The 24,364-nt window shown below is 34.5% G+C and overlaps 1 protein-coding gene and 1 pseudogene across 2 annotated transcripts in view; both read right to left on the minus strand.

Annotated features, from left to right (window-relative positions):
• The window catches only part of LOC145303396 (uncharacterized), a 114,883-nt gene that overhangs the window by 77,399 nt on the left and 13,120 nt on the right, over window positions 1–24,364 (minus strand). For both annotated transcript variants that reach the window (XM_080144705.1, XM_080144704.1), the window contains exons 2-5: window positions 19,029–19,162; window positions 8,740–8,806; window positions 5,660–5,815; window positions 832–867 (exon numbers count right to left, since the gene is read on the minus strand). In XM_080144705.1, the coding sequence (XP_080000831.1) occupies window positions 832–867; window positions 5,660–5,815; window positions 8,740–8,806; window positions 19,029–19,123 (354 nt within the window). In that variant the 5' untranslated portion in view covers window positions 19,124–19,162. The remainder of the gene's footprint in view (window positions 1–831; window positions 868–5,659; window positions 5,816–8,739; window positions 8,807–19,028; window positions 19,163–24,364) is intronic.
• LOC145240529 (U2 spliceosomal RNA) lies at window positions 17,325–17,482 on the minus strand (annotated as a pseudogene).

The following is a 24,364-nucleotide window of genomic DNA, read 5'->3' on the forward strand; positions in this document are numbered from 1 at the left end:
GTCATGGCTGATGGAACAACAACATGCTACCACTGTGGGATAAAAAATAAAATTTCTGCTTGAAATTCTGTGCAGATTCATGAGTTCAGCAAGAAACACCTGAAGAAGAATGGAAGTTACATTGGCTGAAACATTGTGAGAACATTAGTCCAAATAATCCAAATTTACCTAAAATTATTTCAATTAATGTCATTTCACCTTTATGACTCAATCAATGTCAAGTACATATTTGGACATGACTCCAAATTTTTAATATTATAAAAAAAAAAAAAAATAAGAATCAAAAATGTAATATAGTGTTATAGGTTGGAGGTAGGAAGACAAAGTTCCTCATTCAATCCCAGGGAACACCAGGTTTTCCTGCTTGCATGTATAATGAAGCAGAATTCATATTTCCATGGAGAAATCTCAAATTATCTGCATATTCACAATAATTTTCTTTAGCATGACCATACTCTAATGAGAACTTGTTTGCTAAAAGATAGTACTTCAGTGGTTATGTAACTGAGGTTTTCTTTCTAGAGTGTTACTTGAGTATAACAAAAATGACCACTTTGCTCTGTTGAGTGTGTGCACTATTACCAAACAAATGTTAGAATGATGTCATAGATGTGTGACACTGTGATAAACATGGTATCTTGGTAATTTGAGTAGAAACGTTTAATGGAGAGGACTTTGCATATTTTAAATTAATTTAATAAATATAATATTAATAAAATTTATCTTTTAATGTGTCGCAATGTGCGCATGTCAAATGTTTTTTAAATTGTGCAATTAGTGTTAAATTCTAATGTCTTGAAAATCAGAAAAAAGAGGGGAAAAATTACTTACTGCTGATGCATCAATATATTCTAGTAATTCACTTTCCTGAAATAAAAAAAAATACTCACTTAGCCTTAACTAAAACAAAAAAAAAAAAAACAGTGTTTGGAAAATAAATGTCAAAACTTTGGGATCAAGTTCTATATCAGGGTTTCCCAAACTTCAGGATACCATAGCGCCCCTGAGCAGGGCAAAGATTTTTCATGGAGCACTAACAAGATGAGTTCTAAAATAAATATGAAAAAGATTAATTTTAAATTTTAACACTAACAAATGATAAGGTTTACAACCATTTTTTTTGTTTTTGATTAATGCATTTTTTGTTAATTTATTTTTTTAATTTCCTTTTTCATGAACCATCCTGAAATGTTTTACATCTGGAATTATGTATCATATCTCTTTCCAGTAAAAAGATCAACAATTAAATGTTTGCAGCCATTTAATTTTTTCATATAAAGCATTTGGTTCTTTATAAGAAAGGGCTTCCAGAGCCCCTTAGCCTCACTCATGGAGCACGAGGGTTCCGCGGACCCCACTTTAAGAAACGCTTTTCTATAGGTAGACTGAAAAAGTTCCCACAAACATAAGTCTGGACAGGTGATTGAAACACATACTGATGAACATTCTTCATTGTAAACATCTAACATGTACAACACACCCTGTTCAAATTTTATGGGATAAAGATTATTTGCAATCAGTACATACATTAACAAAACCATGAAAGAATTGACACCAAATATGAAAACCATGGTGCTCAAAAGAAAGATCTGATCAGCAAGAGTTCTTTTGATAGCCAACATGCAACAAGGTCAGCATCCTATGAGTGTTGACGTTTCTTATTTCAAGTAACAGAATACACAAGCCAAATACATGTAAATAAATATGATCAGTACAGCCTAAAGAAAACTAATAAATAGGTCCCAAAGAGAATCAGATTAGTAATAGAATGAGTGCAACTTTACTATAAAGTGTCATCCAACCCAATTGTTTGTCAAACAAACACATTTCAGGGAAAAACATTATTATGTACTTACATGTCGTGTCGAAATTAGTATAAATTCCAAAATTTACAAAACATTGTCCAATAGAAGATGTGATAGAGCTAATTTTCCGGAAAAAGCATGCAGTATTATTGATAATAAGATGGTAAACCTGAGAACAGTTATCTCTCCTGATTTTGAACATTTAAAGAGTTAATTTACACTGAAAAATTCTGTTTTTACTTATAATTATTTTTCTACTGGACAATTTTTCGTAATTTTTAGAATTTATACTAATTTCGACATGAAATTTAAGTACGTGATAATATTTTTCTCTGAAATGCATTTTTTTTTTCAAAGATTCACTATAGTAAAGTTGCACCATAGAATGCTATTAAAAAAAAAATCAATCTCCATATAAAGAGAAAGCGCGTGTCCAGAATTCACCCCCTTCCATTAAATAGCAAAAATAAATGAAAGATCTATATATACATACCCATGATGGAAAACCAAAAATCACATAAAATGAACAGGTAGTTCTATTTTTATAAAGAAAATCATTTTTAAGTGAATTTGAGTTTTTCCAATTCATCATCATGTTGACAATGGCTTTCTAAAATCTTGTAAGTTTGATATGGAGTTACTTACCTTGTTCCATCAGTCTGTTTTCAAAATGATGTTGCAATATCGTTACTGTTTATTTAGCCACAATATTTTATTTTCTTATTTAAAAATAAGATTACTTGATCAATTTACATGATTTTTGGTGTACAATATTTTGTCATAGGTACATACATCATACATATTTTTCTTTTTTTCATGTAGGGAGAACTCTGGACAAGCACCACAGAGGTTCTTTTACATATATAAAACATAATTCCCAACGTATGCTAAACACCTGCTATATTTGATTTTTTTGTTTTCAATATAAATGTTGGGTATTTATTTATTAGTGGACTGTTATCCTCATCTTCATAGTTTTTGTTGTTTCACCACGTTTCGGCCAACTATTCCTCTGGCTTTCTTCAGGTGGATAACAGTCCACTAACAAATAAATACACAAATCACTCATTTCAAAGGATTCCAATAAAATAATATATAATAAATGTTAGGTTCTTTTTGCTTTTATTTTCCTCAGTTCCATCAAAAATAGTACTTACATTAATAATTTCTTGTAGATAGAATTCTTTCTTGAGTCTAATTTGCTGACCATTATTGAAAACCAAGAGAATGTGATCGTTTGTAATTTTGTGCTTATACTCAAAGAGTTATCGTTTTTCTAGGAATGCTGTCTTTTTTATAACTGATTTAGAATTGTTGTGTTAATTTATTGATATGGTAGAGATAATTTTAAGGTATAATAAATAATAAAAATAGATTATTTTAAGCGTTGAAATGAGAAGTTAGTTAAAAGCAAAGATCTACTCATGCCAACATTAGGTCTTGGTATTTAAAATGCTGCGACTGTTCCAGACTCCACGTTGACCAACATCAGGATTAATATCAGTGAGGTTTCATACAATTATATCACTTCATACACACTTAAGCCAAGTTTTCCTTAGTTTACCATGCTCCAGTGTGTTTGGGATATCCAAGTATGTAACATGCAAGTGATGCAAGAGATGGCATGTTATACATAACCTGAAGCGCTAAGCGTGTCAGACATCCATAATCTGAAGTTTTTTATGAAGCATGGTTTAAAGAATCTTTTCCTAGAGTTTGCAGTCCCACAACCATTTGATCATGATACGATCATCACATCAAAGCCATTGCATTGGAAGTCTAAGCCTGAGGAGCCAGTGTCAACTGCTGCATAACACAAGCCGAGCATGTGGGTTCTCCTCTATGAGAGAAAAATTTACTTTCACCTTGATTAATGTTTGTGCAAAATTTTTAAAAAATACAAGGTGTTCTTATTGAGAAAAGTGCAAACAAATATATGCATGATTTTGGCACAATTTTACCCCCTATAATGCCCTCTAAGGGGGCAACCAGAGTAATCCCAGAAAATCCGTTCAGGCTAAAATTTACTTTCACTATGATTAATGTTTGTGAAATTTTTAAAAAAAAAATCCAAGGTGTGGTTATTGAAAAAAGTGCGAACAAATGAACAGGAGTGAATTACTAGGTTCAATCATTCCTTTGTTGGGGAACCAATAACAGAATGGGCACAGATTAAAAGGATTTGCTTAAAATCTTGAAGGAAATGTGCGTAGATATAAAAATTGGCAGAAACTTCCTGAATTTTCTGCATGAATGTAAGCAGTGATTGCATTTTCACAAATATTTTTTTTACTCCTATTCATTCCAAACAAGACATATTACCAGTGAGATGTAAGAACTACAATGAATTAGAGACCATGCCTACAGGGACATGCTGAGAGGGAGTTGATCAGCGAGATGTCTGCTCACATTACATTTAAATTTCTGCATGTTAGTATAGTCAGAGAAACAGAAAACAAGAAGGAATTTCAAAGTCTAACAGTTCAAGAGAAGAAACTATTAGAGTAGAAGGTTTTCTGATATCAGGAAACTTCTATGAGATGCCGTCAATAAGTTTCCAGACTTTTTTTGTACAGGCATTTAAAATTGTTGTAGACTCTTGAAAATTAAGTATGTTAATGCTATAACTCTTATGAGATGACTGACCAATTTTTATCATTTCAGATTCAAATGAACAGCTACCAGTAATCGGAATACACTCTACTAAAGCCTGATTGCCACAGCTGGTGAATTTAAAAAATGCAATCTGGATCTAAGGACACTTTAGAAGAACGATATGCAATGAAATTGTGTTTTAAACTTGGAAAAAATACTACAGAAATGTATGGTATGCTTCTGACTGCTTTGGAACCAACTTGCATAAATTGAGCATCATTTTTTGAGTGGCATAAGAGATTCAAGGAAAGCAGAGAGTCTGTGAGGGATGATGAGAGGTGTAGGAGGAGTAAGGAAGTCAGAACACCAGAGTTGATTGGCCAAATACAGAATTTCATGGATAAAAACCATTGTGTGTCTATATAGACAATAAGTGCACAGTTTGATGTTAGTGTAGGGACTGTACACACAATTATTTGCGAGGAAGATGTAGAAGATTTGCGTGAAGTTTGTCCCAAAGGTGTTCAGAGAAGATCAGGAAGACATTGTCATGATCGACATTGGCATCAAGACAACTGTCTCACCCTCTTTATAGTTCAGACCTTGCTCCCTGTGACTTTTGGTTATTCTCTAAGCTCAACGAAAACCTTGCTGTCGTTATGTGACAATTGAGGAGAAGAAAGATAGCGTGACAAGGGTTATTGACATGCTCACATAAAAGGACTTCCATGGGGCCTTCCAGAAGTTGTTGGAACGGTACAAGTGCATTGCAGCCGGAAAAGATTACTTCGAAAGGAACTAGAGTTTAATGTGTTTACTATCAATAAAAGTGCCTATACGAAAAAAAGTCTGGAAACTTATTAAAGGCACCTTGCATAATGAAAGCATGGTATTTTGCTGCTTGTTGAGTCAACCATAGGTATTTATGTTCCTGAGACACATTTGATTAACGTACTTGTAAAACAAGAATAGAGATACCACCATATTGTAGTACTGGGATGGGTTGAAGCTTTGTTGACAGAAACTAGTGGTTGATATATGGTAACAATATTCCGTACATGTGCAAATTGTGACTTTGTAGAAGAGTGAATATTTTTCTAGCACAGTAAAGGGAACCCATCTTCCTTGCAGCAGCATATTATGCAATAAGTAAAATTTTAAATGAAAAACAAGAACTATTCATAATCGATATGATGATGTGACTAACACACCATCAAACAATGTTAATGAAGAGATTGGAAATCATGAAGAAACACTACCTCATAAGGAATTCGTATAGTTTCTGATTCCATTCCATTTCGTCCTTTTAACATAAGTGAGTAACCATCGTTGGCTGGATATAGATTGAGCACGAGACAGTTCAAGCGATCTCTTTTCACAAGTTTAGCAAGCAAGTGAGTTGCATAGCAAAGGGGCTGAAAGAAACAAAATATAAAGAGAAAAAGTGAAAATAACATCAGATAAAATATGATACAGGGGCGACCATTATTTCATTAGAAATAAAAATAAGTTTTGTTAAAAGAACAAAGAAATTTATTTTTATTCACAATTTGTTTTTCATGCATCAAGTGCTGTTTCTGATTACCGAAGATCCATTTGTTATTGCTGCTCATGTTATTGGCAGTATATAATCATACGACATAATCACACACAATTAAATGACTGAAGTTAAGCAACGTTGAACCAGGTCAATACTAAAATGGGTGACTATTTGGGAATTCCAGGTGCTGTATGTGCTGTCTGCTAATCTCAGCATTGTTTCCAGTCATCCAGGATTTCTCTTTTGCCACTGAACTCAAGCAATGCCTATTCAGGAGAGGTGTGGTTGGGATTGTGCAACCTTTGCCTCATAAATACATATGCAGTTACCCTTACAGAGGGTATCCATTGTCTTTTGAAACTGAACGGAAGCATTATCAATGATAATACCAGCCTTTCAACGACTGTAAACCCTTAAAACATAAGTGTACTGTGATTTTCAGTTCTTTGCCTTCATCTGGTCATATCACTTCTAGTCTTGACCACTGCCGAGAACACAGATACTGGTTTACAATTCATATTAAATACAAGTAACAGTACAGGCATAATAAAAGTACAAACAGATATATACATTTGCATATTTGACTAGTTGAACATGGGTGTGGGGGTGTTGTTAGGAGCCTTATTGCTGGTGTCAGTATCTAAGTTAAATTTCCATTTTTCAAGTACAGAATCTCAGCTAAGGCTAACTACCTTACAATCCTCCGAACTCATCTTCAGCTCTCTAACTCGACTCACTTCCTGAGCCAATCTCACCATGTGACAACCATTCTCTTAAATATATAATATTCAGTCCTCCTGTTAGTCACCCTCATTCTGTTTAGGAAATTCAATGGATTCACTCATCCTTTGCCATTCGCAATCTACTTCCTCAATGTTTTTCCGCCATCTTAGCTGAGTGCGTGTAGGAGGGGGACATAGTACAACAGCAGGATTAATAATATAATTTGCTACAATAATTTTGTAAAATTACTTAGTTTACCCCAAACAAAGTATATTATGAAAAACATTTTTATCTAATCACCAAAATATCAAATTGAATAAGAGGAATAACTTTAACTTTTAAATGAAGAATATCAATCACATACAACTAAAATTTCATTTCTTTTTCTGTATAAGTTTAAAACATTGCCCCCAAAATAAAAATTATAAACTTAAAATGACTTTACTGCATCTTAGGTACAACTAGTGGAAAAATAAAGCAATTTCTGCATGAAATGTGAGAGGGTTTATTGCAAAATTAACTCAGAATCATCTTTGGATAAAGGAAGACCCTTCGAAAACAAAACAAAATAAAATTTAAAAAAAAAAAAAGCACTTACTCTGTTTGGCACCATTCAAATTATTTTACTTATAACAAATCAATTTTTCTTCCAGAATTTGTTTTCAATAAATTTCTGCATCATTTTGTTTAATTGGTTTAATTTGGCAAAACTATTTACTTGGGGATTATTCAAAATGGTAACAAATTTAAGTGAGTGCTCTAGATTTGAAGAGAGCTCCATCATCTAATATTTGATGACTGAGAAGTTTTTTTTTTCTTTTTACAAGGTGGTCACCACTTATCAAGGCCCGGAAGCCACTCAGGGATAAGGGTTATTGTAAGTACAGTATGTTAGTGTGGAGATTTAATAAAGTGTCCACTTAAGGGGGCGGTTCATCAGGAATTTGTTTACGTTGGACTTGAAGACATCCAGGTTGTAGTCAGGTGGGAAGCAGGCAGACAGAACAGAGTTCCACAGGCGTGCAGTTCTAAGAAAGAAGCTTTGTTCATGGAATCTACATTTTGATTTAGAGACAGATAAAGAGCGGGGAAAGTTTTTGACAGTGGATTCAGCTAGACGGGTGTTTTTCATAAAAGATTGGCGAGGGGGAACCAGGCTTGCAACGTTTTTTCTGTGGGAGAGAGGTTGCAGGGAAGAGAAAAGGGCATCCCCCACTAAGCCACAAAGTCTATTTTGTACTCTGTCAAGGCAGGATAGGCTGTAGTGAGATATCTTCTGGAGCGGTAGAAGGATCCCACCATCTTTCCAGCGACCTTGGCAACAGACTTGATGTACATGTTCCATTTCAGATCAGGAGTGAAGGTCAAGCCCAGAAGCTTGTCAAAACATGGGGCTTCTCCTAGACGAGAGTCATCCATTTCAATTGATGCCAGATGGGGATCAGAGTGTTGATGATGTAAAGATAGGAGTTTGGTTTTAGATGCATTAAAAGGTAACCAGCCACGTCTTCCCCCACTGTACCACGCACTCGAGATCAGCTATTTTTATTTTTATTAAGACTGTAAATAAAGACTAATTGTATTATTTATATCTATGTAATTTTGTTAATTTTTATAGTATATTTTTCAATGTCCTTTTCTTATATTTTATTTCAATACATCACTTCACAATAGAAATACTGAAGAACAATAAAAGTGAAGAAACTGATTCGCTTTGTCACCACTTTTGGTAGCAGCCACACCAAAGTTAGGAAGTATGTTAGCTGACTATAACTGCTTCTGCTCTATGTTGAGAGACAATGGATACCCCCTGTGAGAGTGCCCGTATGTGTAATTATGAAGCAAGAACTGCGCAACCTCCAACCACACCTCTTCTGAGTCAGCGCTGCTTGATTCCAGTAGCAAGGAGAAGTCCAGGATAACTGGAAACAATGCCAAAATAAGCAGAGAGCACATACAGCACCTGGTATTCCTAAATGGTCACTCATTTTAGTACTAACCAGGCTCAATGTTGCTTAACTTCAGTGATCCAGTGTGATATACTCTTTAACTATAAAGAGAGATAAAAATGCTTACCTCATCTTCAGGCTGTCTTTTAAGCTCTTCTTGATACAGTTCCAGCAATTTCTGATTAATAGATTTCCTAGATAAAAAAGAGAATCTCATAAAAACATGGCAAAAATAAAAGTTTAAACATTTGAAAAAAAGATTAGTTTCGTAAATAAAGCATTTCAATTGGTTGATCGTCTAGCAGTCATAAGATGTAAAATCAATTTAAAATTTATGTAACTATTTACAATTTTCAAAACAGTTTCCTCATCTTACAACCTTTTCTTAAAAATTTAGATTTGAATTATGTTATTTCTTGTTCAAACAAAACTATATATACAAGGTGTCTTAAATAAGTTTGCAGACTTCTTTGTACCGGCATATAAAGATTATTGTAGACTCTTGAAAATTCAGTATGTTATTGTTATACATCTTATGAGATGAACCAATTTTTATGATTTCAGGTTCAAATGAGCAGCTACAGCAGTAATTGGAATACGCTAGGCACGGCCAAAACAGAAGGAGGGAGTAAGTATTTTTTGACAGAGTCTCTCTTTAAAAATCTACCAAAAATCAAGTAATTATCCAATCAATACAAACTTTTCACCGATTATTAAGTGAAGAATGAACTTTATAACTGTACTTTTTTTTAAAATCAATATTTATACTTTTTTTTACCTACAACCCCACCTTTATTTGTGGTTAAAAGTATGCTTAAAATAATCAGCTGAAATGGAACAAAATATATTGTATTGTGGGGAAGGTGAGGATTGTAGATAAAACAAACAACAAAAAAAAAAACCACTTGTGCACATATCAGATTTTAAGGGTAAAAATCCAAATTTGAATGTGTTTAATTTTTCATCTTTTGTGTTTTGAAGTGTGAAATTCATTGAATATGTTACGTTGATAATAATTATTATCTTTCAGATTAACAAAAAAAAATTTATAAATTTTCATTATTTTTACCAAAAATGCTACTTTACATCTTTGAAAAATAAATTAATAATTCTTTTTTAGTGAGCCAAATATTGCTAACATACGATTTAATAGGAAATACTTTGAAGAATTAACATCAATAAAGAGAAGAAAAAAATAAATAAATAATTGTGCATTTTGCTAAAAATACAATAATTTCTTTTAGCAATTTGTCGTTATGTGATATTACCTCAGCTATGGTAAAGCGTAAGGCCTACAAACACTTGTTTGTATTTAAAAAAGTTATTTACCCTTTTTCCAAAATTACATTCAAATTTTAATGAAAATTATTTTCACAAATTATGTGATAAAAATATTGGGGAAAACCAATTTTATATGGTTTATGGAACAAGTATATGTTTCACAGGTTAGAAAAAGGAAAATGATTGTAATCATGAAATTTATAATACATTTAATTTATGAAAATAAAATAATTTATGGTTGATGTAAGACAAAAATATCAGAAAAAAAGCAGTTTTAGTTTATTTTTATTTACAAGTATTTACTAGGAAAAATTTAAAGCTCGATAGAAATTAGTGTGAAGGAAAAAGTATAAAGCAAAAATAACATAATATTGAATAGTGTTTGGAATTTTAATTCAATTATTAAAAAAAGGTATTTGTCTGTTTGATTACATTAAAAAAATATTTTAAGGGTAGGAGTGACCACAAATGAAGAAGGGGGGGGGGTATATTATCCATCGTTGTTAATGAAAACCACAAACAGTTTTGAGGATAAGATCAGAGTGTACTCTGTTCCAATGTTACATTTAACCTATCCTTTCCTCATTTAATGAAAGAGAAATATTTCTAGACTGGGGCAATGTTTATTTTGTTCTTATCCAGAGTGCCTATTTTGGGGAATCTGATTTTTCCCACATTAAAAACTGATCTTGTGTCTAACTCTGCCTTCCTGGGGAGGCAAGTAAATAGATACATCACTAGTTTGTCAACTATCTGATGATGCTGTGACTTGACTTGCTTAACTTAGTTTGAAGTGTGGAGGACTTGCATCTACCACTCTCTCATCCAGAAACACTTGGTCCTGATGGCAAGATATAGTCAAGACGATGAAGTATGATACTAGATACAGGAGTTGTCACCAACACATATGGCACCTAGCATTTCCAAAATGGTCACTCATCTGGTACTGGCTAGCCTCATCATTGCTTAACTTTGGGGTTTATGTATGCAACAAATATATATGTGTGTGTGTGTTTGTGTGTATCGCTTATGAAAAAAAAATAAAACTCTTATAAAGTTGATTCAAAACAAATGTGAAAAATACATGAAAACTTACAAGACTAAATGAAATTCATTTAATAATTGTAAAGGCTACCATAGTTTCTTCCAAACTATCATTAAATTTTGGATTTTTTAATTTTGCCACACAAAATCTATAGAATGAGATAAAAGATGACATTATTTGAAATGCAGGTACTTATGTTATAATATTTTTGCATATTCTTATAGCAAATTATCCTAAATCTTATTTAGACAAAAAAAAAATAAAAATTAATTGATTCAAAAACCTTTTAAAAAAATATTTAAACATGTTATCTATCGAAACAAAAAGAGCAGTGAATTGTGTGTGTGTGTGTGTTTTTTTTTTAATTTAAAATTCTATTAAAAATAGTAGAAAAAGTTTTATATTATTTTGCTTTTCATATGATAAAACTCAAGCTTTTATCTTTCTTAATTAAAAAAGTTGCTCAAGAATAATGGATTTTAATAGATTTTAATTTGTTTTAAAAAAAAAATTGCTTTTTCTTCCATTTTTTGGCCATGCCTAGAATATACCCTATTAAAGCTAGATTGTCACAGCTGGTGAATTTCAAAAGTGCAATCTGGACACTTTCCTAGATATATCTTGGCACGATGGTCTTTTCAGGAAAATCAGATCTTACGGACAAGTACTTAAGATAATTAGATCTTTCTTAAATAAGAGAAGAATCCAGGATGTCTTTGACAGTCGTGCATCTAAACAATATGATATAAATGTGGGTATACCTCAGGGGTCGATCCTTGGACGTTTATTATTCCTAATATTCATAAATGACCTCCCTGATAAAATTGTTTCTGAGATGGGTATATTTGCTGATGACACCATACTCTATAACAGGCACCAGGGGAAAACAAATGAACATATATCTACGTGATTTTGTTCTTCTATTTTATGTATTTCCAGGTGCTATAATCATTGGTCCATTGACTAAAGAGTTGAAGCTCATCTATGATTACAGCCCCTTGCTATTGGGCCGCTTGACTTCTTCCTCATCACAAGTCTCAAGCCAACAATGCCTGGCATTCCGTGCTTCGCCCCTGACTGCGAGACTACCTGGTCAGACAACATCCCACCGAATGTCCTGCTCAGCTTAATTGATCTTCACGCCTGCACAGCCCATCCGGTTGACCAGATAACACATCCAGCTCCCGCCGTCAGCACCCCTAAAGCGAAAAGGGTGAAACAGCCGATCGTCACAGCAGGTGGCACCAGCACGGAATGGTCCTACTTTGAGCTGCGCTGAATAGAGTACAAGGATGCAACTTGGCTCACTGGCATGGACATTGCACACTAACTCCTCGAATGCTGCAAAGACAGTCTTCGAAAGGATCTCACACAGATTTTGGCGCCCTGACAACCAAGGACGAAAATACCATACCCAGGAACATTAAAAGCCTCGCAGTTCACCAAGAGAACATCATGGTTGCTCATCTCCAACTTCAACAGACTCGTCAGGACCATGATGAGCCTGTGAGGATGTACGTCGCCCGCCTCCGCGGACAGGCCAGCGTCTGTAACTTCAAGAAGACATGCACGTGTGCCCTGGAGGTTGATTTCAGCAACATCATGGTCCAGGACATCCTCATTCGTGGACTGGAAGACGAGGAAATCCGACTAGATTTCCTCGGCCAGGCAAAACAGTATGTGAGCCTAGAGGACATCCTACAGTTCGTCGAGGCCAAAGAGAGCGGCAAGCGCTCCACAAGCTACTTATCTGAGACTCCTACCTCAGTCACAGCCGCCGCAGCAAGCACGTACAAACGTCAGAACAAACCGAATACGGCTTGTGACACTACCAAAGGTACCAAGCTTTGTGATTACTGTGGCAACACAGGCCATGGGCGAACCAGACAGGCGCGCATGCAGAAATGCCTGGCATATAATCACACATGCACCAAATGTGGAATACTCTACCACTTCGTGGGTGTATGCCGACAGTCACGTCAAAAGTCACCCTCCGCTGGAGCAGCGCCGACCCCAGATGATTACACTGCCATCTTTAACACCTTCTGCCAATGTCCCTTCTGCGGCAATTGATGCCATAAAGCTCAACCACGATATATACAATGAGTTTTGCAACGCATGGGAGCGGCGACCTTTTGACCCTTAGCCTTGCATTGATGTGACAGTTAGCGCCACCCCGTCTGATGCACATGCCCTCGGAATCCTGACACTGGAGACCATCCCTTCGTGCACCACCCCCTTCGAAGCCTTGGCTGACACTGGCTGACACTGGCTGCCAGTCCTGCTTGGCTGGCACAACGCTTCTCTTGAAACTAGGGCTGGAAAAGAGACATCTGCATCCAGTCCACATGAAGATGACTACTGCCAATAAATGTGGGATTAACATCGCAGGTGCCACGATTCTAAGAATCTCTGGGACATCCCCATCCAGAAAAGCCATGGAAACGAGACAGATCATCTACTTCTCCGACTCAACGGACAAGCTGTCCTTGTCGAAGAAAGCATGTGTCGCCCTCGGGATGATACCAATCAGCTTCCCCATGATCGGTTGGACATCCGAAACCAAAAATTTGAATGACGACACAGACATATAATTGTCCCAATCGTCAACAACCCTCAGCTCGCCCGACATCGCTTCCATACCCACCCACAGAGGAAAACCGTGAGAAGCTGGAAACATGGCTCCTAGAGCCTACAAGTTCAGCACCTTCAATGTTTGCGACCACCAACCACAACCAAAAATGGCTTGTCCCCCTATGCGCCTCATGGTCGATGCCAATGCTCAGCCCATCGCCTGTCACACACCCATACCCATACCTGTGCACTAGCAAGACGAGGTGAAAGCTGGCCTGGACCAGGACATTCGTCTCGGGGTGATAGAGCCTGTTCCAATCAGCACACCGGTCACCTAGTGCCACAAAATGGTGATCTGCCCAAAAAAGTCCAGCAAACCTTGACGGACAGTTGACCTACAACCCCTCAACCGTCACGCCACTAGAGAGACCCACCATACCCAGTCACCCTTCCACCAAGTCAGGATCATACTTCCACACACTCACAAAATGGTATCCAACACTTGGAATGGCTATCATAGCATTGCTCTCCATGAGGACGACCGCCACCTTACCACGTTCCTTACGCCTTGGGATTGTTACCACTACCGCATCCCACCGCAGGGCTACATCGTGTCTGGGGATGGATAGAGTCGTCGCTTTCATGAAATCATATCTCACATCACACGGAAAACCAAATGTGTGGATGACACCCTCATGTGGTCAGACTCGATTGAAGATACATTCTTCCAAGCCGTAGAATGGCTCCACACCTGTGGCAACAATGGCATAATCCTGAACCCGAGCAAATTCGTTTTTGCCAAGACCCACGTGACATTCGCTGGTTTTGAGACCACCCCAACCACAGTACACCCATGTTCCCGGTACCTAGAGGCGATTCAGGACTTCCCTGCTCCTCGCAACATCATATGTCCGCAGTTGGTTCGGGCTCATCAATCAGGTGTCCTACGCCTTCGCCTCAGCTGAGCACCACAAGCGCATCTACGAGTGGCTCACAGAACACACTCGTCCCCTGCCATCGCTAGTCGTTGGTGACTGTGTGAGGATCCAGAACGGGACCTAACCCCAAGAAATGGGACAAAACTGGCATTGTCGTGGAGGTCCGACAATTCAACCAATACATTGTTCGCATCAATGGCTTTGACCGCATTACGCTGCGGAACCGGAAATTCCTGTGGAAATACATACCGGTGATTGAACGCTCCCCACTCCTGAGGCTACCCGGATCAACGCCGGCGTCCCACAGCCCCAACCAACACCACTCACTAACACACTTTCCGAGCCTCCTGAGCAAAAGGAACACCCAGCAGATACCACTGTCATGCCTCCCAACCCTGACCCAGCATTTGTTCAGCCAGCCACTGTGACTACGGAGAAACCAGCGGTCAATCACAGAAGATCCCTACGGGTCTTTGGGGTTTGATCCCCCGGCCTACAGGAGCGCCCAGTGTCACCACACAGGAGCCAGTGGACGCGTTGCCTCTACGTCGGTCAACCTGCCACTCCCACCCACCTGCCCGACTGAGAGTAGTCTGAAAACAGACTTTAAATCGCTAAATCTACTTTATGTACCAAGACATTTTATTTAGTTCTCAGGCCCAGATTGACCATTCGCATTGAGCTTAACTGAAATCTTACAATACTCATACTCGTCTTTATGTCTTAAAGACTGGGGGGGGATACATGATGCTGTTCTTCTATTTTATGTATTTCCATGTGCTGTAATCATTGGTCCAATAAAGAACATGGACTAAAGAGTTGAAGCTCATCTAATATCTAAGGAAATGGCAAAAACACTACAGGAAGACCTCCAATCTTTGGTTGAATGGGGACAAAAATGGATGATCACATTCAATGCTGCCAAGACTAAGTTTGTTTCCTTCAATAATTACAAGAAACCTTCTCAACCACCAATAGCTATGAGGGGTGTGCAATAAGTAATGCCCCTGACCAACTTTCCATAGCAGTAGAGCAATGAAACTTGGCACAGTTATTAGTTTTTCTCTACATAGGAACCACCCGGAGTTATGCATTTCTCCCATCGTTTGATGCAGCTCTGGAGACTGTTTTTGTAGAAGACCTCAGGTTGGTACTCCAACCACGACGTGACTTCAGAAATCGAGGCTGCATTATCTAGGAAAGGCTTTCCTTTCAAAATCACCTACATTGCTGGAAAGAGGTGAAAATCAGAGGGTGCAAGGTCAGTAGAGTACGGAGGATGGGGCAGGATTTCATAACCACACGCCCGTGCTTCTGATCTGGCAACATGCGAGTTCCAATTAATTGTCCCACCACTACTTGTAAGCCAGTGTTCGCGCCACGAGCAATTGCCAAGATGACATGACCAGAACAAGAAAAGATGAAAACAGATGGAAAAATATGGCGAACAGTGTTGAGTTGGCAGTTGTTGAGGGGGACAGCATTTTTTTTTAAAACTTTTGAGAAATTTAATGTTTTCCATTTTTATGTACTTTATGAGAAAATTGCAACAAAATAAGTCAACTTTGTGAAGGATAATTCATTGTTCGTCTTGATTCAGCCATTTTAGTAATTAGTTGCTTATTCATACATTGGGATTTTTGGGGGGAGGAGGACCAGTGATATCACCGTTTATCAAGGCTAAAAGTCACTTGAAGATGATGGTTAATGAAGTCGGAATGATTGCTAGCCAAGAGATGAGGAGCACCCTGGAAGTATTAGGATTGATCAATGGTATGAACTGCGTTTGATTATTTATGAGTTGGTTTATGACAAAGATTTGTTGACATTGAATTTGAAGACGACCAAGTTGTGATTAGTATGGAAACAATCCTATGGTAATGTGTTCCAGAGGTGAGAAACCCTTGCAAAGAAGCTTTCATCTGACACTAAATTTAACATATCACCTAAACTTGACTTGCTGGACATTTCCTGATGACTAAGCTCATGAAGGAAGAAAGGAAAGTCATTTTTCACCGTGACATAACACAAAAAAGCAAAATTGAAAAAAAGAATTATTGCAAGTTAATGTAATCAAATTAATGAATATTTAAAATAGAAATTGAAAAAAAAAAAGGATACAATTTTAAAATAAAACCAATTCTATTACTTTTTTTTTAAGCTGAGATCTGCATCATTTAAAAAAGGCCTTATTTGAAGCAAGACATTTTTATATTTTTATTTTATATCATTTTGTTTGTATGAATCCTATGGAGAGGTGAGCCTCTTTTTTTTGTTTTCGATTTCTATTTTAAATATTCATTAATTTGGTTACATTAACTTGCAATAATTAGTTTTTTCAGTTTTACTTTTTTGTGTAATACCACAGTGAAAAATGACTTTCCTTTCTCTGTTCATGAGCTTAGCGTCAGGAAATGTCCAGCAAGTCAAGTTTGGGTCATATATTGTGCTTGGTGGCATGTGTTTGAATAAAGAAATGTCCATATCTTAGGAAGCATCATATATGTATGAATATTTAAAATAAAAATTGAAAACCAAAAAAATGATGCGATTTTAAAATGAATAGAATCATTATTATTATTACATACATAAAACAATGGTACAAATGTAAACAAGGCCGATAGCCATTAGTCGCATGCTCTCGTGTAATGAATGAATGCGTGAATGTAGGATTGACATGAAATTCTTAAAGATAAACTAAAATGACCGAAAATTGGGCTGAAAGGACTTAAATAAATAAAAAGTAAATGACTTAGAATGACTTTAATGAACTTAAGGATGAATTGAATGACCTTAAGAATTGACTTGAATGCTTAAAAAATAACTGGAATCCTTCAAAAACAACTTGAATGATCTGGAGAATGATTGAATGGCTTTGAGACTGACTGGTTGTAAGGCAGGTGACCATTTTACATTAAATTAATACAGAAAAGTGATCCCCCACTTTATATCACAAAGTTACAAACATAAATACAGCATGTAGTAAGAACAGATAGTACACTTTGATCTTGGCCAAAAGGCCAAGAAAAGCTTAAAAAGCTAAGAACAGCATCTATTAACAACAGACCTTTGATCTTAACCAAAAAGGCCAAGCACAAAAGTGTTACCGACCAACGGACCGACTTATAGAGTCGCTTGCACGCGACTAAAAATGTATTTTTAAAACCTATTGCTTTAATTTTCGTCTTTTTCTTTTATCACCATTATATTTGCTTTAATGTCTTTTGTATATTGGCATGTGCTAGACAATTTAGAAATTGATTTCCAAACTAATCTATTTCTACACAAGTCTTTATTTCTTTTTCTTTCAAATTCTTATCACTTCCATGTTTTCTTTAGTTTTCCCCTATCATCTAATGCTGCCACTTCAACTGTTTCACATTGACTAACCCAAGCACTCTCATTCATTCTTTTGATGTGACCAAACCAACAAAGTCTCCTGTTCTACACAGATCTACATATACTATCCAGATTTTTAATGAAGTCTATAGAGTTACATCTGTTTTTGAGCTAGATATTAATTTGCTTTGCTACATAAGCTTTTTTAAATATAATCTAATTATGTGTGTAGTTGTGTGTGTGTGTGTGTGTGCATGCACAAAGCTGTTTGGTTATAGTCAGACAATGTACTTCCTAAATCCCAGTGTGTTCGTTATCAGAAGCAATGACAAGGCAAATTAGTTCTTTTGCTTTTTTTCTCTCATGCCTATATCTCCCCTGTGTATGTACTCTTTTTTATTTAATAATCGTTGAAAAGTTTTTTCGGTTTTATTTTAATTAAGAATTATTGAAACTAGTTTTATTTTATTTTTGTTAAGAATTACCAAAAACAATTTTTGCCCTCTTTGTTTAAAACATTTATTGAAAACATGTTTTAAAATTTTAATGAAGAATTATTAAAATTAGTTTTATTTATTTTAAAGAATTATTGAAAACACTTTTTGCACTTTTTTTTTTTAAATTACTGAAAACACATTCAAAAATCTTTTTAAGTAATTAACTATTTAATTTATGAAGCAATGCCAGCCATGGAACTATGCATCACTAAAACAGTAATGAAATAAAAATTTATTTTTTTAATTTTGTTATTAAAAGTGCAAATAAAAGTTAATTGTTTTATGTATAATTTTCAACAATATCCTTTTCTTATATTTTATTTCAATAAATCGATTCACAATAGAAATACTGAAGGACAATAAAAATAAAGGAACTGATTTGCCTTGTCACCACTTCCCGTAGCACACACACAGTGTTAGGAAGTATGTTAGCTGTCCAAATTTTCTTTTATATAAAATGTTTCAATAACTAAATATATTTGTAAAATTAAATTTTAACCAAATAACTATGTTCTGTTTGATTTGTAAAAATATGTGACAAATTTTTTTTTAAATTGGTGAGATAGTTTCCAAATAATTTTTTAGATTTGTAAAAGAAAATAAAGTTATTTATTATTGAAAATTATGACATTAAAAAAATCTGTTTAAGATTAAAGATTACATTTTTAATTCTGTAATCAAGAAAGTTTGTTTCTCTAAACAGGTGTTAATATAAGAATAAGAAAGCATAGCAAATACTGACCCTTTATAAACCGAATTGAGGCCACCGCCACCAGAATTCCCTGTACAACTGTTGCTATTGCAGTTGTTACCATTAGGCACAATGGGATATTCCATGGTGAATAAAATGAAACACAAAGACTAATTAAAACGGATCTGAAAAAAAAAAAAAGAGAGAGACAATGATTTTTTTACATGTAAAGTCAATTGAAACAAAATTATATCTTGTTTATTGGGAAATCAAATTAATTTTTTTAAGGATTCTGATTGCGTACATTTTCAGTGTTCCAAATTTTTTTTTAAAAAGATGTCATTATAATAGGATTATTTGATTTATAGTTTTTCAATGATATGTTTACTTAACATGTAACAAATATTCATAGATTTAATTTTAATTTTCTTTACTTTAAGAAAATGTATTTGTTTTTTTTTTGCATTGCAATGTAATAGTTTCTCTTTGTAATAAAATAGAAGTTTTCATTTTTCAGATTATGTATGCTTTCAGTGTTCAAAATTCTCTTTGTAAAATACATCATTCTAGTACAATTATTATTACTGATAGTATTATAGTTTAACGATTAAACATTAATGTAATAATTAAATTTAACTTTTAAATCTCTATTTAAAGAAAATAATTTGGAAAAATAAAATCAAAGCAAAAAAATCAGATCTATTAAGTTCAATCTATCTATATATCTATAAAAGTGAGAATGTGTGCGTGTAAGGACAATTCTCAACCTATATACTCAACAAATGTTTTATCTACAAACTTGAAATCTAGTATATAGGGTATTCAGATGTGGAAAACTTTATAATCACTTTTCATCTGGAAAAAAAGGCTGCTAAGAGGTTAAAATTGAAAAATTTGTATGTGAGGGTCATCAGACTTTTATCTGTTTGTCAACTGTTTCATGAATGTGCACGCATGAATCGTTCACATAATAGATTACTTATGTTAAGAATATGTAGGTTTGAAAACACTTTAAGATCGTATCAAGCTGGCATAATGGTTATCATACTTGACTCACTGTCTTTAGGTTTTGGTTTCAATCTTAGCTCAAGTATTTTTTTTTTTACTTACAAGAAATGAACTGTTTAGAAAAAAAACATAATACTCACATGCACATGTCTCAGTTTCTTTCCATTTTTTTTAAAGGAATTTAATGTTACATTTAATATCTACAGTATTTCTGTTTATAATAAACAAGAAACCTGCATTAATTAAAATATAATATTTATACATGTCTTTCGATTGGACAATGCCAGGCAGCCTGCTAGTAAAGCTATAAAAATGTACAATTACCACTTTCAAGAACGAGATAGAAGAAATCCTTAAGTATCAACAAATATATATGTATATACATATATATATATATGTGCGTATGTGTGTGTAGTTACTTATCTTGTATATAATGTGATTATTCAGATTAAATTCTAAATATTTCCTCAGACAGACCAAAATCATTTTTAACCATCATTTCTGAATCAGTTTCTTTCTTAAAGGATTGACATTTAGCTAATTGGTTACATTACAGCTATTTTTAACCAGATTTTAACCAATAGTATACAACCACCAACCGGGGCTACCTTGATAATTCTACATCAAACTATATTTTTGGCTTTTAGTTAATCAAGTCCATTTTGTTTAATCCCTAAAACAGAGATGCAACAAGTTCTTGGAAATGCAGTTGCAGTTCACATTGCCCCAAAGGAGAAAACATAGACAAAATAGACACCGTTTCATCACACGATTTTGCTGATTCACATCCATCTACATGTAGCATAAGAAAATGCAAAAGTATTATTGATTATTGCAGCTGTGCCTCATCATCCTTTATTATTCTGAAGGATGTTTACGTGTCTTGTTCTAATACAGGGTTATAATGGTATTGTATAGTGGGGTTACTACAATAACTTTTTACATTAAAAATATGTATGACAAACTGAAAAAAAAAAATTGTTTTCCCCAAATTTTCCAAAAGATTAAAACCCAAATGTATTTGTTCAGAGGATTTGCTTTTTAAGGGATGGTGGTGGTGGGGGCAGTTGGTTACAAAATTTTATTATATACATATAAAAAACAATATTACTCTTTTATATAAAATAGCATATTACTCTATTATAAAAAAATATATTACTCAATTACAAAGTCTAATTGTATGGTAGATTTAGTTATTGATATCTTTCTTTCCAATGAATTATGAGTGCAGGGAGAGAGATCAAAATATGTGCTTATAAATCTTATCAATTTTGTAGGTCTTAATTAAGTCACTCCTAATTCTTATCTATAATAAAGTATTAGGTTGAGAAGAAAGTCCTTGCAGAATTTTTAATTTTGATTTCAAATGATGTATTTTCAAATAAGTATTCATTTTAGAAAGAATTTTTCACTCTATCTCATCATTTAAATTACAATCGTTTTAAAACAATTGTCTTCTTTTCAGAACGTTGAATACAAAATGGAAAAAAGTAAATTTGCACAATTTTCTTATTTCAAGTCAAGCTAAGTAAAAAAAACTTGCAATATCAATGAAGTGTTTGGCCCAGAAACCACTACTGAATGCACAGCACAACGGTGGTTTAAGAAATTTCATTTCAATGATGAAAGTCTTGAAGATGGTTGGCCAGTGGATATTGACAATGATCAATTAAGAGCCTTGGTCAATCCACGTACAACTGTTCGATAACTTGCTTCTGAATTAGACATAACATATACGATTCCCAACCACTTAAGAGAGATTGGAACGACAAAAAAAACTTGATAAATGTGTGTCTCACGAATTGAATGACAACCAAAAGAAATGCTGTTATGAAGTGTCATCTTCCCTTTCATTATGTAACAAGAGCAATCCGTTTCTCGACCAGGTTGTGACTTGCGATGAAAAGTGGGTTCTTTACAACAACCGGTGATGCTCAGCTCAGTGGTTAGACGCCAACGAAGCTCCATGACACTAATAAAAACCAGAGTTGTAGCAAAAGAAGGTCATGCTGACTTTTTGTGGTTTGTGACCAGTCTCATCCATCAGTTTTTAAACGTAGGCAAAATCATTACAGCAGAGCAGTACTGTCAACAAATCGATGAAATGCATCAGAAACTTCAACAACAACACACAGCATTAATCAACAGAAAAAGGCCCAATTCTCCTCCACGACAATGCCCGCCCGCACATTACTAAACCGACCCTACAGAAGTTGAACGAATTGACCTACGAAACTGCTTCACTCTCCAGACCTCTCAACTACTGACTACCACTTTTTCAAGCATCTCGACAACTTTCTGCATGAGAAATGCTTCAAAAACCTAAGCAATATCAAAAATGCCTTCAGCAACTCACCGCCACCAGAATGCAAGATTTTTATGTTACTGGCATAAATATACTTGTTTTGCGTTGGCAAAAGTCTGTTGATTCTGATGGTGCTTATTTCAATCAATAAATTTTTGTTTGAGCCAAGATATATTTATTTGAATTTAAAGGTTAAAAACCGCAACAACTTTCTTGTAAACCTGATAGTTAAACTAAGAGTTCTAATCTATCCTTATAATTGAGACCCTTTAATTTTTATTAATTTAGGATTAAAGGAATTCAATTATAAGATTGGTTGGAATCCTTCCTTACTATGGAGAAGAATGAGAAGAAACAACCAAACTTTGGCAAAAGTGTATTATAGTTACCACAAAAAGCGGGGGAAAAAATATATATACAACAAATAATTGTTACCAAATGCAAAAAAATTTACTTTCTATCTAACTGCACAAGTTTCAAGTGTGGATTATACAAATTCTCTATGTATTTTCAATATATGTTGTCTACCCCTAGACATTATCTTGCCCGTAACACTGATGTCTTTCTTGAAAGAATTATAGATAAATATCGGGTAAATCAATGCCAACAATAGAATCTTTAGATTCATACAATATGACCACCACTTTTACTTAGCCACACACAAGTATTTTCTTTTAGATCAGAAAAATGAGTCACTAAATGCAGAAATACCAAAAGAAATTGTGACATTTATTGAGTGCTTTTCTACCAGCATTTTGTGACATTTATTGAGTGCTTTTCTACCAGCATTTTGTTTCATTTTTTGAGTGCTTTTCTACCAGCATTTTGTTTCATTTTTGAGCCATTATCGAAACACCTCAGATGACTGTCTCATATTAGTCATTTTTTCTTTTTTTTTTTTTTACATAGGAGTCACTACTTATCAAGGCCCAGAGGCCACTCGAGGATAAGGGTTGTCTTGTTCTAACTTAAGACAGCATTTTGTGCGTTTGAAGTAAATAAATGCTTTAAAATAAGTTAAACCAAAAGAAAAAAATATCAAGCCAGGTAGAAGAGTAATTTATCTTACCTTTGGTAGCATTTATTTGCTGTATATTTGTTTTTTAATCACTTATTCGTTTTGCTATCTATACAACAAAATGCCCATTTTATTAAATATTCTGAGCAGACATTTTTCTTTATTCAAATTCTAATGGTTGCACTTTGGCCCATCATTTGACTGGTCAACTAGTCACACAAGACAACCTCGATTATGATTAGTGGTGGGCATAGAAAATGCTGGCGCTAGAATGACCTGGAAATGACGGATTATTTTGTAATATCATATATATATATATATAAATATATCGATGAGAAATCAATTAAAGTATAGGTTTATTAAAAATTAAAGTGTTTGTGACAGTAACAATTATGGAACCTTCATTAACATTTTTGATTTTGATATAAAAAAGATTATACAAAAAATCTAAAAAAATAAAAATAAAATCATAAAGCAAAGTATCTCCGTTGCATTTAATAAAGTTTGCTTGACGAAAAAATGCTGCCTAAATATACCAATTTTAAATTATATGACCCAGCAACTCAACGGGAAACTAAAGCATGTAATTTAAGAATTGATTTAGTAGAAAGGCAAATCAACAATGTTCAAAAGTTAATTCTTAAACATACAAATGATATGAACTTGGAGAAAAGCTGAAGGACCGCATTACCAATAACCAATACACTGAACTCCAGCAACGACTTACTGACATCATCTCTAATTAAAAATACTCGCATTGACTGACCATCCAAAAAAAAATTAAACTCTTTATACCAGGGATCTATCATATTACCTAATAACACACAATTTTATCTTAATCTTTCTGATTACGATCTTATAGACCCACAAAAAGAGTTTTTAAATCTTGGACCTAACTGCCATCTCACACCACAATTTAACCATCAAAACAAAAAAGCCGAGATAGAATTACTCTATGAACGCATTACTAACCTAGAAAAAGAAAACAAAATTACGGCTCATCCTGGGTTACAGGATATTCTAAAAACGGAGATCATAAAAACTCGATTTTATAAA

Source organism: Euprymna scolopes, chromosome 19 (assembly GCF_053919585.1).
Source record: "Euprymna scolopes isolate OS-2025 chromosome 19, ASM5391958v1, whole genome shotgun sequence".
Classification (NCBI taxonomy): Eukaryota; Metazoa; Mollusca; class Cephalopoda; order Sepiida; family Sepiolidae; genus Euprymna; species Euprymna scolopes.